Genomic DNA, 15,333 nt, shown 5'->3' on the forward strand with positions numbered 1-15,333 from the left:
CACTCCCCCACAATTTGCACATACGCTCCTGGGAAGGGTCTAGTAAAGCACTGAAATAGTCCAAGTTCCAATCAAGTTGACTGAATTAAAGTCCAGTCCAGAGAAGACGCTGGAGTATTAGGCAGGGAAACTGACACAAAATCTCTTCCTACTGACCCATCCACTGAGGAATGAAGATAGCAAAGGCTAAACCCCAAAGTCAACTAGGGAACCATACCTCACCGTATATAGTAAGATGTGGGTCACCAGTACATTCCCATACCTGATGGACTCTGGCTCTGGTACTTGTAGGGACCCATCAGGATGAGAAAACACAGTTCAGGTCAAAGTTTGCTAATATAAACCTCTTAATATGGTTTAAACTATGTGTACCTCTCAGAAGCCCGAAGAGATAACCCATGAGATTTTTCTTCTAAAAAGCCCATTCCTTTTCATACTGAATCCAGCAGCAAATAAAAAGGTTTTGGGTGTATATTTGTGGGGACCATGGATGGGGAGACAGAATGAAAAGGGAAAGCAAGATGTTAATTTCCCAAAAAAAAAAAAAAGAGTTAACGAATGATTGCAATGAATACTTTATAAAGATATTTCTGAACTTAGAAGAAAAAAGAGGGTGAAATATTCCTGTTTCCAGGCTAAGAAAACTAAGCCAGAAGATATGTATAAAATGAAAGTCCGTATGAGTAAAAGGTTTTTAAATTAACCCAACGAGTAAGCCAGTAATCCATACTTCTCCATCACACACAATTTTAAACTCAATTTGTTAAAGAAAATGTGAGGGGACTGGCTCAGGGGAGAAAGTGGTGGTGCAGGAACAAATCCCTAATTTGGAATAAGGTAGAGATCCTTCTTTTTTTTTACTAGGACTGGTGATGCCTTGATTGACCAGCGTGACCTTGATAATCCACCTGGTTTAGAACAGAGAAGTAGCAACTCTCCATGTTTGTTCTCTGGGCCTTCACATAAGTCACTGCTTTTGAACAGTATGGTGAGGAATACTTCTGGGCCTCCAGAATATCCATGAAAATTACTGGCCTCCAGCAGCTGCAGCTGTTCAAAATAAATAAATAAAGAGACAGAGAAAGAAGATAAAGAAGAGGTAAATGAAAATTTCAGTGTGCTTAATGGTTCTGAATGAGGTGGCCTGAAATCTATACCTTCAAATGTGTTCCATGTTGCTATAATATTTGTTGCCAAATATTTCTATATTTTACAAAATCCTCACAAATTCTAAAGACAGGAGAATAAAAGTTCTGCTCTTTTTGAAATGTTTATTCATTCATTACTGCTTATGTAATTAGTATAGAAATTTGTTCATTTCAAATTTTTCCAGTAAAAGAATTCCTCATTGTCCAGTAGATAATTAGTAGGTATTTACTGAGTGACTGATATATAAAGTCCTATATTAAGTCCTGAGGAAACAACGATAAATAAGATATAGTCTTTGCCTTCACAAAGGTTATACATATTTTTAACAAATTATGGGAAAATATCAGATAAGTTAGCATGCAATAACATTATATTATTTAAAACAAAGATAATAATATGCCTTAACTAGAATTCAGATCTTAGAAGTCAGAATATTTCATTCACTATTCTAAATACTAATTTGATAATATTAAGTTATAGTCCCAATCTAGAGCAAATACAAAAGCACTGCAGATATGTGTGACATACATGCTTCCAACTATGTGATGTCCACAAGAGACTCACTTCAGCTTTAAGGACATACATAGACTGAAAGTGAAGGGATGGAAAAAGATATTTTATGCAGATGGAAACCAAAAGCATGGATAGCTCTACTTATATCACACAAAACAGATTTTAAACCAAAAACTGTAACAAGAGACAAAGAAGGTCATTATATAATGATTGAAGAAGACACAAACAAATTTCTTTAATAAATGATTGAAGAAGACACAAATGAATAGAAAGATACTCTGTGTTAATGATTGGAAGAATTAATATTGTGAAAATGCCCATACTGCCCAAAGCAATCTGCAAACTCAATGCAATCCCTATCAAAATTCCAATCGCATTTTTCTCAGTAATAGGAAAAAAATCCTAAAATTCATACAGAACCACAAAAGTCCCCAAATAACCAAAGCAATTTTGAGAAAGAACAAAGCTAGAGGCATCACACTTCCTCATTTCAAATTATATTACAAAGCTGTAGTAATCCAAACTATATGGTATTTGCATAAAAACAGACACAAAGATCAATGGAACAGAATAGAGAGCCCAAAATAAACACATGCATATATGGTCAATTAATTTTTGACAAAACACCAAGAATATTCAATGGAAAATGGATAATCTCAATGATGGTGGAAAAACTAGACATCCACATGGAAAAGAATTAAACTTATACCATACACAAAAATCAAGTCAAAATGATTCAAGACATGAATATAAGACCTTAAAGCATAAAACTCCTAGAAGAAAACTTAGAGGAAAAGCTCTTGACATTTATCCTGGCAATGATTTTTTGGATTTGACACCAATAGCAAAGGCAGCAAAAGCAAAAAGAAACAAATGGGAGTACATTAAACCAAAAAACTTATGTACAGCAAAGGAAACCATAAATAAAATGAACAGGCAACCTAGAGAATGGAAGAAAATATTTGTAAACCACATATCCGATAAGGGGTTAATATCCAAAATATATTAGGAACTTATATAACTCAATAGCAAAATAATAATAATAATAACCTAATTTAAAAATGGGCAAAGGATCTGAATAGACATTTTTCCAAAGAAGACATGCAAATGGCCAATAGGTACATGAAAAGGTGCTTAACATCACTAGTCATCAAGAAAACACAAATCAAAACCACAATGAGGTATCACCTTACACATGTTAAAATGTCTATTATCAAAAAGGCAAGAGATGGCAAATGCTGATGAGGATGGGAAGAAAGGGTACGCTGTGCACTGTTGGTGGGAATATAAATTGGTGCAGTCACAATGGAAAACAGTATGGAGGTTCTGCAAGAAACTGAAAACAGAACTACCATGTGATCCAGCAATCCCACTTCTGGATTGATATGCAAAGGAAATGAAATCATTCATTTGTATTCCTATGTTCATTGCATCATTATTCACAACAGCCAAGGTATGAAAACAACCTAAGTGTCCATCTATGGACGAATGGATAAAGAAGATGTGGTGTGTGTGTATACACACACACACACTATAGAATATTATTCAGCCTTATAAAAGAAAGAAGTATCACCATTTGTGACAATATGGACAAACCTGGAGGGCATTATGTTAAGTGAAGTAAGCCAGACAGAGAAAGACAAACATGTCATGGTATCACTTATATGTGGAAGCTTTAACAATAGAGTGGAACTCATAGAAACAGAGTAAAATGATGGTTGCCAGAGATACGAGGTTGGGGAAATTGGGAGAGGTTAGTAAAAGGGTACAAAACTTTCAGCTATAAGATGAATATCATCTGAGGATCTAATGTACAACATAGCGACTATAGTTGGTCACACTGTCTTGTATAATTGAAATGTGCTAAAAGAGTAGAATTTATGCGTTCTCACCAAAAAAAAAAGGTAAATATGTGAGGTGATGGATGTGTTAATTAACTGGAGGTGGGAATCCTTTCATAATGTATGTGTATATCAAATGATCACATTGTACACTTCAAATGTGTTACAATTTTATTTGTCAATTATATCTCAATCGAGCTGAAAAAAAATTAATGCAGTTAAGAAACAAGTAGCTTAATGACAAAAAAAAAAAAAAAACTAAGACAAATATAATCCAAGGACACAACATTAGAAGTTGCTGCATCCACTTTTGCTGCCGTAAAGGTCAGCCAACATAAAAGGAGTGTAGTGCTGAAAGAACCACAGAGAAATGGGGTTCAATCCTGATTGCTTCTAAACTTGGGGTAAAATGTGACCAGAAGATTTACATACCACTCTTCTGTTCATTTGTGTGAACCAATAAATTTTTCTACTTAAACTAATTTGGGTTGAGTTTTTCAAATTATTATTATTATTATTACTTACAGGGGGAAAAAAGGCCGCACTAATATAAAGAGTTGTAGAGTTGGGAATGAGGGAAGAGTTGGAAAAGATTTTTATTGAACTTCTTAGGCATCACTTTTCCATGTACAAGGCAAAACATATCAGTAATTTTGGCAAATGAGAGTATGCCTTATTCTAATAGTTTAAAAACTAAAGAGGTTAAAAAGTAAGAGAGGTTAATGAATTAGAGAAGGCTCTGGAAAAGCAACAGTGGTGAGCCTAGAGGATACTATTAGCATCTTCCCAGGGTATCCATCTATGTATAAAAATGGTCAAAATGGGCAGGAGAGATTATGCATCTGTATCTGCTATTTGTATGACTATGTACATGGATGTTTTCTTCATCGTCCGTCAATTTGCAAGATCCCTTTTCTATCACTACTGCTACTTTTATATTCCTGAATTTTTCTTTCTCTTTTCTTTCTCCCACTGGAAAACAACCAAACCCCCTGGATATGATGCCTGAAAAGGGCTAAAAAGGCGGACAGTAAAGAGTATGGGGTGACTTGCTGGGGCAGTAATGCTCCTCTGCATCAAATGCCCCATTTTGAGAGGAAAAAGAGGAAGAGGATACTGTTTGTAGGGGAGAAAGAATGCAAATGTAACATAGCTCAAACCTGCTCGTGCAGCTGCCATTTTCTTGTTTCGCAGTTTGTTCTCCAAAGCTTGCTACATAATAAAAAATAGTAGAGAGGAAGAACATGAGATTTCCTGGTGTTTTCTACTACTTGACATTAATAAAGACAAATATTTCTCTGAAATAAATTGTATCCTACCTGTTTCATCTTCTTTTTTAGATCCAGATTTGCTGCCTTCTGGCCCTTTGCAGTAGCATTGAGATAATAGATAGTCAAACTAAATTTAAAAAAAATAAAATAAAATTTATGGTATTTTTCAGTTCCTCAAGATTCTTCTTAAATTTACATTAACTAAATCATATAATATCGGCACTGGAGTGACTTTCAGATATTTTCTACTCTGAACCTCTTTTGTAGATAAAAGCCTGAAGTACAGAGAGATGAAGAAGTACATTCAGAATTACACAGCGACTGGGGTAGACCTGGGAAGTTGGACCCCCAAGGCTCCTCCTCCACAGCCCAGGGCTCTGTCTGATGTTCCTTACTGCCTAATTTTAGGTTCTTCTTGGAAATGTATTAACATCACTTTAAATTATAATTGAAAACACCATTTCAAATCGATACCAATGGCATCCAAGAGAACAGAAAATCTCTTGACGCTTAGGGAATGTGTAGAGTAAAAAGGAAACTGACTTTCCACTTTAAATTCCTTCCTTTGGCTTTTACAACTAAGACTATCATCCTCATAGTCATAGGTAATTAACATGGCTTTTTTTCATCCACAGAATGTATTGTTTGCGTTTCTCTCTCCTTCAAAAGAAACTATTTCATAAAAGAATAGTCCTGGCATTTAAGTGACATTTACATTTCTAAAAAGAGCAAATTCCAGCCGAACATTTTTGCAAAAATAAACATGTTCATCTTCACTTAAAGCAAAACAAAGAAAAAATGCGGTTAAAAAAAAAACGTAACTGGCATTGATTGCCCTTTATTGCAAATAACTGGTTACTGAACACATTTCCCCTACTCACCAACATACCAGATCATAACCTTTATGAGCCATCTGCTGCTAGCAACAAGATTATTAATATCATTTCCACTGGGTTTATTTCTTATACAAGTGATAGGATTTTGAATGAAATTACATACATGAAAGCATCTGGTGTAATATCTGGCATGAATTAGGTGTTCAATAAATATGGTGTGTCTGTGTATTGTAAGGGTTTTCTTACAAAAGTGCCTGGATTTGGAGGAAGAACTCAAAGACCTCAGAAGTCATTTGCAATTCTGTAATTCTCTATTTATCCATCACTTGTTTTCTACCTTGAGATGCACCTTCAATGAGTATTCTTCACAGATCATTTTTTAGTCTCCAAAGGAATGAAAGCGCCTGCAGGGAACTAGCTCAAACTCTACTCAGTTACCCAAAAACCAACCAAGCTGATTTAATATGATTCATTGGGGAAATTCAAAATGCTTGTAAACATTCTCTAATTAAAGGTAATAAAAAGCCAAGCCAACTGTATGGGTACCATAAAGTGTTGAAGATGAGACCTCAGTATTTGAAAATCATATCAGTAATAAGCTGAATTTCGGGTTTTAAATCAGAACATCAGAACTAAAATCATCCTTGTGGGACATCTATTTGACCTTATATCATGCCAGTTTCCCTCTAGACAGTCTATATCAGGAGTTGTCAAACTATGGTCTCTGGGGCAAACCTGACTCTCAGCCTGTTGTGTATGGCCCATGAACTAAGATTGGTTTTTACATGTTAAAATAGTTACATAAGTACTTACATAATATCCTCAATTTTGTCTCTTGGACCACAAAGCCTGAAGTAACTACTATATGGCCCTTTAAGGAAAAAGTGTGCCAGCCCTGGATGTAGACCATCTCTGACAAGTGGCTTCCAATTCTTCTGAGCATTTCCACTCAGCCTGAACTCAGTGTTTGGTGCTGTAAATGAGTAGGTGGGAAATAAGTGGTGGGGAATAAAAAGACATGGGTTTGAATTTACCTATTAGCTATTTGATTTGGGGCAGATCTTCCATGTGCTTTCAATAATATGATTAATGAGGCCAACTTCTTAAGGTTATTGTGGAAATTAAATGAGTTAATATATGGATCGTGCCTGGAACAAAAGCAGTGTTCATTCCTCTTCCATACCCCTGGGGCAGCTTATTAAATCTTTAATTAGTGGCATTAGAACAATGTTGCTCCTTTGCTTAAAAATAAATCTTTCTCAATAAGTTAAGAATATAGTCATAAAATCTGACATTGTTTTGAGTGTGTGTGTTTTAAAACAAGACCTCCTTTTTACCACGAAAAGGCCTTGACTCCTAAAAGCCATGCTCTCAAAAGCCACTATATCGTAAAAACACTAAGAAGGAAAATCACTTCCAGGGCCATCTGGTGAAACAGGCTGCATCCAGCAAGTCATTTTCTAACACATCTGCACCAGAGATTTACTATCAGATTCTTAATGGCACCCCATGATCAAGGTTCTGTACTACATAAAATAATCTGTTTTACTATTTAATTATCCCTACAGGCTTTTAGCTCTCCCTCAAAGAAGGCAACATGGTGTAAAGGGGTGAGTGTTGGATTTACTGTCAAAGCCCTATTATTGTCATTTTTGATGTATTCTCACTGAGGGAAAAATCCCTTCCCTCCTCCAAGTCATTTTCTTAATTTATAAACTTGAAGATGACACCTGCCCTCGCTGATGTGGCTTGTGACCACGACCATCACAGAGACGATCCTAACAACTTGGCCCAGAACCCAGTTCATTTACTTAAACCACTGGGATTTCTCTCCCAATCTCTCCCTGAGATTTCCTAGTTTTACCTTTATTTAAACAAATCCAACCCTTTGTGTCAGCTTTGTTCCACTAAAGTGTCCACGAGGGTGACTTCATACTTGCCCTCCTTGACTGAGATCAGTGGCAGTTCTAGACTTTTTATTTAGGAGGGCCTTGAGGTTTGGAAGGAAGGACTGGGGCACTTTTTGTAGCTCTTCCATAGGAAGCATATATATATATTTTTTGCTTAGAATGTAAGTTTACCTGTGGTGGCCAAGACTCAGAAACCAATGAAAGTAATATGGGAACAAAAGCCCCCTCTCAAGTTCCCCTTTGGATATCATCTCTGACTTTGAAAGGATAGACTAAGTGACCTTTCCAAGACCCTTCTGGTCCTCTGATTCTATCATCGTGGGCAGACATAGTTATTAATGGCCTTCTAGGAACAAGGACAGGGTAATTTTTAAGACCCCTTAAGCCTTTAGCCCTGAAATATAGCCTATAGGGCCCTCAAGGGGAATATTAACTTAGAGGCTCATCATTCCTGTGTATTCACAGCCATATGCTTTATGGAAAAAAGGCGGAGGTCAGGGGGGTGGGGAGGAAGCTTGATGTGCTGATTAGATTTAGTGTTTATGTTTCCCTTGCTGTAGCTGTTTACTGATAATTATTTTGGTTACTTGGGAACAAATCTTATAATCCTAGGCAGGCAAAGACAGATGCAGATGGCTGTAAATTACATGCAATAGGATCAGAATATGGCTCATGAATTTTAGCCTCTCACCACCATGTAATCAGTGCTGAATTGGTTAGGTTACAGCACAACCCCTGGGGAGAAAGAGAATTGAAAATGCTGAAACTTAAAAGGCGCAGGAAGAACATTACAAAGGCTCTTTCTATGAGGAGGGAAAGCACATACACCATAACCAAAACAACAGCAATAACTAATCCAGGATTAGAAAGCTGTCTCAAGATCTTTGCCATCCAGCTTGGAAAATCATGTTCCAGTGTTTCTCCAATGACTTCAAACATCCTATTTTTGCCACTGAAAAAAAAAAAGGAGAGAAGTTCATTTAAAACAGATGTAAAAATCATGTTTATAGCAAGATGTAAAAACTATATTTATAGCAAGAAAACTAGAAATTTTTCTCAAACACTGCTTAAGTACTCTTTCAGGTTAGAAATCTGATGTTTAGCTACAACTCCTGATACTTCGACCTCATATTGTCAACATATGGATAAGATATGAGAAATGTTATGCCAACAAAAACACATAGTCAAAGCAGTTAGGAAATTAACCACAGCATTAGGAGAAGATTAAAAAAAAATTTTTTTTTGGAGTATAGTTGATTTACAGTGTTGTGTTAGCTTCAGGTGTACTGCAAAGTGAATCGGTTATACATATACATATATCCACTCTTTTTAAGATTCCTTTCCCATAGAGGTCATTATGGAATATTGAGTAGAATTCCCTGTGCTATATAGTAAGTCCTTATTAGTTATCTATTTTATATATAGCAGTGTATATGTCAATCCCAATCTCCCAATTTATCCCTCCCCTCCAGGAGAAGATTTTTTAAAGCTATATTTCTAAGATTTGGGTTACTTGAGAACAAATATATTATATAAAATATAAATATACCTTATATATGTATGAAAATATATTTTATAAATAGCTTGTAAGTCTACTCCTCAGCAGCTGTTCTTATATGAGAATACTTTCTTTGGGCTGAACAAATAGTGTGCTCAATTTTTTTAATTAGCCTTGGAAATGAGCATAAGGAATAGCTTAATGGAATAAAATCCACAAATAATCTAATATCTCTTTCCATGTTATAGCTTCTATCTCATTTTCCACCAGACCTCTTTCATCTGAGCTATTAATAGGTAACTGCACTGAATGCTGAACCCTTTCTCTCTCAGTATTTCTTCTGGACGGGCCCTAATGAGTACCAGCTAAGAACAGAAAATGGGAAGAGAAAGAAAACAAGTCTAAAAAGCAAAGGTCCTTAGTGAGTTTGTTCTCAGACCCTATAAACTAGAGAAATGAGAGCAGGATGTCTGTCTTAACTTAGTATATAATACTCAGCATTATCAGGTAACACCCATCATGCCAAATTATTTTTTTCTGTATATACATATTGATTCTACTATGAAATGATGTAATTTTCAGAAAAGATATTACATTATTTATCAGCAATTTGTATGTATCATGAGAATAAAAGTTGGCATAACACTGAGTAAAATATTTTGGCTTCACTTTTGTTTTTTGACCTTTATACATGCTTAACTACTAATTGAACATGACCCACAAGTTCCAGATCAGATTTTTTTCTCTCCAGTATCTTTTAATAGACTGAGAGTGACTTCAAGTATCTTGTCAGCAGTCACTGGACTACAGAGGTATAAATTTTGCTTCACAAATTATAGATCTACACACTAATTAGCAAGACCTATGATACATAAGGGCGAATGAAGCTTACTGACAATTTAAGATTATATCAACCTATTGCACTAAGGTTTCTTATTCCTCATCCATTCTAGCTGACCATGCTTCACCTTGACATATGGAATACAGCCAGAATGAGGAGACAGGCAAGGAGGATGAGAAAAAATGAGACAATCCACCCCCCCCCTTCTCCAGCCTCTAGGGCTGTGTTTGATGAATGTCAGAATGAGGGAACTGGAATTTTACAAAATCATCCCTACCCACAAAGGTCTTCTTTGCATCCAGTGTATGAGAAATGTGAAGTTATTAGTATCTCTGAGGATTCCTGGGTGCCTTTTCCAGGACAGGTCTCTTACCAGGAGTCCAGATCTTTTATTATACACAAACTATAGAAGCATCTACAAATCCTGGCACTCCCTTTTTCTGACAGGTGAACCAAAGTATGCCACTTCATCATATTCCCAGAAGTCCTTTCCAGTCTGTTGCGAGTATACAGCCAAGTGAAATGCTACTGAACTTAATCTATAGCTCTCTTGGGCATAGCTCCATCCACCCTAATTAGAATAGTCTATGTCTATCTTTTCAGCCAGACCGAAAGGTCCACCTGGCCAGAATCAATGCCCAATGTACACCTACATCTCCTCTAGTGCTTAGTGCACAACAAACAGTCATTCTTCATTCATTAACTCAAATTACTGGCCAACACTCTACTGTGTTTTGACTCACAGAGATGAAAATATTCTGTCCCTAACCTCTAGAAGTCAGCTACACTATTAAGAAAAATCAACACATCAAGTGAGTAATGTAATAGCAGTGTCATGATATAATATAAACCTATACATATTTTATGATCTCAGTTATTTTTAAAATCTGTATAAGAAGAAAACCAGAATACAAAATGCCAAAAAAAATGTTGAGAGTTGTTATTTCAGGTCTTTGGTTAGTGTTTATTTTCATGCGATAATTTCTGGTTTTTCTAGGATAAATACATATTACCTTTGCAGTTAGATGAAAATACATGAAGCTATAATTACCATAATGTTAGCAGGGAGGTGTGTGAGAACCTAGAGAACTAGAAATTGTTCAGAATTATTAGTGAGGGAGCTGGGGGAGAAACATCAAGTGTCAGGAAATGTGGTAGAGCAATTAGAAGAATTTTCTTCATCTGGACACCAAAGAAATAGTTTTTTAATTGTCAAAGTGTTAAGGTAAATCCACTTAATAGCCTACTGGAATAATTTTCTGGAAAATTCACCCTCCCTAGCCAGTTCTTATGAAACCAGAACAAGCTAGACTATCTCATCAAATTGCTTTGCAGAATGGGTCTTCTAAGGTATTGTAGCCACCTTACCTGAAAACATACATGCACCTGGGAGAGCCTGGCCATTACTGTGCTGTCCCCATTAACCTACCTCAAATGCATGTTTACCAATTTGCTGCCCACCCAGGTGCCAAGTAGGGTCAGATACACTTCACTAGGCAGGCTGGTCAAACCACCTCAAACTCAGGGTCCAAAAGGATGGTAAGTCATGAGTCTCCTACTAATATATCCTTTCTCACCTCACTACCAAGGCAGAACAATGCTTTAAACCTTAAAATCTAGGGAATAAACCAAGTATATATTCTTCTGCTCCAGGAACAACAGACTATCTAAATAGGACAGAGATGCCCCTTTCCCAATACTCTACTGAAAATATTTAAATTTCCTTGATCTCAAAATAGTGATATACATGCTGCTCATCTGCCAAAGTTTGCCAATTAGGAAACCGTTGGTCAAAGTCAGATACTATGCATTAGATACAGACTAAGTTTTAGTCATTAAAATCATAGTAACTCAGTGTGATTTAAAGAGAGGCAAAGGAGTTAGGATCCAAAAAGCTAAAATTGTGCAGTCATTGTATGTGACTAGCTCAATGATATTTTTAATATTAATGGACCTTTGTTACCACCACCCAGCTCTGTGTTGACCTTGTGGGGTTTCCCTGGCAGACAACTAAGTTCCTTTGGTATGTTTTTCTGAGAAGGACCCACTTCCAATTAAAAAGTTAAAAGCACATCTAAAACTTATCCTGGATATTTAGTTGTGTGGGTAATTTGCAATTAACTAAAGTCTTTAGATGACTTGCCTCTTGAACTTCATACTCTGAGCTTTATTAAGACCAATTGCTCTTTCAAAACTGTAGTTTCATATTTAGCCTCCAGATGTCACTGTCTGCATTATTTACTTCCCCCCACCTGGGTGGGGCGGGGGAACAGGACTTGTCAACTTCAGCTTCCTGAATACGTATGACAGAACTCCAGCTGTTTTTGCTCAATCAGTAGGCTTAACATTTTCTTTCTTTGTGTCCAGTAAAGCAGTTATACAGATTATTATTAGAATGAAAATGCTTCTTTTATACTTAAGTCTGTGGGCAAAGAATACTTTGACTTTAATTTAATAACTTGGTTCTGACAGCATGAAGGAGAAATTATACATGCCCACTATTGCATCATGCTTGTCATTCACACGGCTTTTTGTATTCACATTTTCTCACTGAAAAGCAGAAATAACTCAAATGCATGCTGATCAGTGACTCAACATGTAGAGATTCTTGAGGGGACTTGTGGTAGAATGAAATCTCCATCCTCCAGATCTGGAAACTTTGCTTTCTTGGTAAGTGTCACAGGGAACGCTGTCATAGAGAACTGTAGAAAAGTATATTTCTAAGTTGGATCAAAGAGCCTTCTTGACTCTTTATTACTGACTTGAGTGAGTTATTCTTGTTATTTGAGGAGAATATACATGAGGAACATCCTTAATTTTTTTCCTAGCATGTAGATTTGGATTATAAATGATGTGACCCTCTTTATATTCATTATTATCTAATAATGACCCCATTTCCTAGGTAGCTTGTGGAATAATCTTTCTTTTTTCCTTCCTCCCTCCCTCCCTTCCTTCCCTTTATTTTTTCAATTAGGTGGTTCATGTGAAAAATAACAATAGCTTCCAATGTCTGAATGAGATGACCTAGCACCAGGAAAATTTTCACATCCAGACTAGTGTAATCAAACCTTGCTCTTTGCTTTCTCCTTATATAGAAAGAGCTCAGATTCAGTGTACATATTCTACACGGACAGAGCCTGGAGCAGTTATTTTCCCTTTTATGATTGCCAAGTGAGAAAATATCAATAGATGGATCTTGCTTAAGAATTTCCATGTCACATAATGAGCCTGAATATCCAAAAGAGCTCCTTCCTACAGACCAAAATGTAACTGTTTGGGGGAAAAAAAATAGCTTATACAACGAGTGACCATTCCCATCTCCACCCTTGAAAGAAAACTTTGCCCAAAAGAAATTGCAAAGGCAAGAACCTGAAGGGGCCACAATCGAAAGATGGCGGGAGGGACACGATCATGTACAGGACGGGCATGGTGGACAAGAAGAGGATGAGCAAGAGCATTCCCAGGTAGAAGTTATTCGATCTGGAAGCTTTGAACACCCTGGCCTCGGGAACGTTGCAGCACATCACAGCCCAGCACTGGAAGTACATGGACGTGTGGAGCCGAAGGATATTGATGCCCGGGAGGCTGGGAGCGAAGAAGGAGCCCATCCTGGAAAGAGAAACAGAGCTCTGCTCACCATGGAGCTTCACTCCACAGCAAAGTCACACACTGCCTACTTATTTTACATCACGCTTATTTGCCAAAGGCAGAAAATGTGTTGCCACTTTCAATCACATAAACCCTTCATGTTAATAAACTTAACTACTTCTATTTCCATCTCCTGTACACATTTTACCAGCTTCCCCATTATTGCAGATACTGTGTACTTAAGTCTTTCACAGAAACTCTGCTGGTCGCTAACTATATCCACTTAGCATTAGTAAATTTAAACTACAACAGACCAAACAGTGTATTACATTTGTTCTACTTCTCTCTTCTACTTCTCAAAAAAATTTACTTTCCCCTAATATTCATATCATTGATTAATATATCTAAAAATTTAGCTTTAAAAAAAACTTGCCCAAAAAATTTTAAAAATTAAGAAATAAAAATTTAGCTTTTTTTATAATTAACCCTTAAAACCACCCATTATATTCAAATAAACTGCATATGTGCATTAATTATTTTGTCATAGCTAATTAATTTTTACTTAATGAAAGAGAAAATGTTAAAGTAAGTTTTTCTGATGTTATTTTCTATTTGGGGCTGTTACGGTATTTTAGAGCCAATGGGAATTATGTATTTGTGCCTAATAAGATACTATGTTTTGTTGATATTCAATTGCAAGCTTTATGTGTTTTTGAAATGAAAATTTGACACATCCATTTAATTTAGTTTATCTGTTTACTTTCTTATTTTAGCTTGTCCAGGAAATCCACTGATCTGTACATGAGATTTTTAAAAAGTATTTTAAAATGCCACTTTTAAACAGGAACCATTTGGGTGAGGTCACTCTTACTTGATGGCTTCAGTGGTTATTTCAACAAAATAAATTTCAATTTTCTTTGATGAGAAAATCCATCAGCACCATAAAGCACCATAATGGCAATTTATTAATCCGAAACTCAAAAAAGGATACATGTACACTTATTTCAGAAGTATAAGCAGAATCCTATCTTTTAAACTGTCCCAAATATAATAAAACCTTCAGCAATTCTAGTTAGGGTTTACATGTTATATTTCCTGGTTATGTAGAATAATTTTTTAAATCAATCCAATGTAAATTTGGTGTATTATGGAGGGCGGGGGGGTTGAGTTAGATGAAGAAGTTAGTTTCGGCTATAATTGAACTTGTGCAATCTAACATTAAACCATTTCACTGAAAAGTGCTAACCTGCTACAGTTTGTGTTGTGTTGTTGATAGGTTTCCATATAACAGATCTGAAAAACATTTTAACATACTGAATTGACCATAGACTTTGTAGAAAGTTAAACTATTAAAAAAATGGTATGTACTTTGGGGGATGATGATTTGTCCATGTAGGTTCATCAGTTACAACAAAGGTACAGCGTGGTGGAAGATGTCAACAGTGGGAAAGGCTGTGCATGGGTGGGAGCAGGGGGTATATGGGAACTCTGTACTTTCCACTCAGTTTTGCTGTGAACCTATAACTTCTCCAAGATATAAAGTTCATTAGTTTTTTTTTAAGTGAGGGTAAACTTTGGAACAATACTGTGTATCTTGGTTACAGGATAGCAAGAGAGAATCTGGAACCCCAGAAACATGAGCAAGTAAGTGAGTGACAGTCCCAGCTGAGGGGTCAGAATTACAAAGCACTAGATTATATTCCCAAATGCCAATGTTTGTAATGTAATATGCTTGCAGATGATTGTGCTTGCCCCCTTCTAAAAGTCAGGCTTGGCCATGTGATTTGTTTTGGCCAGTAAAATAGAGATAAAAATGAAGTGTCTCACTACGGGATGGAAACTTTACGAGCGCTGGAGGGTGTTTTGTTCTCTTCTCTCTCTGCTCT

The 15,333-nt window shown here is 36.3% G+C and overlaps 1 protein-coding gene across 22 annotated transcripts in view; it reads right to left on the reverse strand.

Moving 5' to 3' along the window:
- Positions 1–562: 562 nt before the first annotated feature.
- The window catches only part of TMC1 (transmembrane channel like 1), a 375,625-nt gene continuing 360,854 nt past the window's right edge, over positions 563–15,333 (reverse strand). For 18 of the 22 annotated variants that reach the window (XM_082470917.1, XM_082470925.1, XM_082470918.1 and 15 more), the window contains 5 exons: positions 13,229–13,468; positions 8,349–8,472; positions 4,823–4,901; positions 4,664–4,715; positions 563–1,050 (listed from right to left, as the gene is read on the reverse strand). In XM_082470917.1, coding sequence (XP_082327043.1) covers positions 861–1,050; positions 4,664–4,715; positions 4,823–4,901; positions 8,349–8,472; positions 13,229–13,468 — 685 coding nt within the window. In that variant the 3' untranslated portion in view covers positions 563–860. Of the gene's footprint in view, positions 1,051–4,663; positions 4,716–4,822; positions 8,473–13,228; positions 13,469–15,333 lie in introns of those variants that run through there. The other 4 variants (XM_082470921.1, XR_014266085.1, XR_014266086.1 and 1 more) reach the window with 4 other exon arrangements.

This window comes from Balaenoptera physalus (genome assembly GCF_965194825.1).
Source record: "Balaenoptera physalus genome assembly, chromosome: 7".
NCBI classification, from domain to species: domain Eukaryota; kingdom Metazoa; phylum Chordata; class Mammalia; order Artiodactyla; family Balaenopteridae; genus Balaenoptera; species Balaenoptera physalus.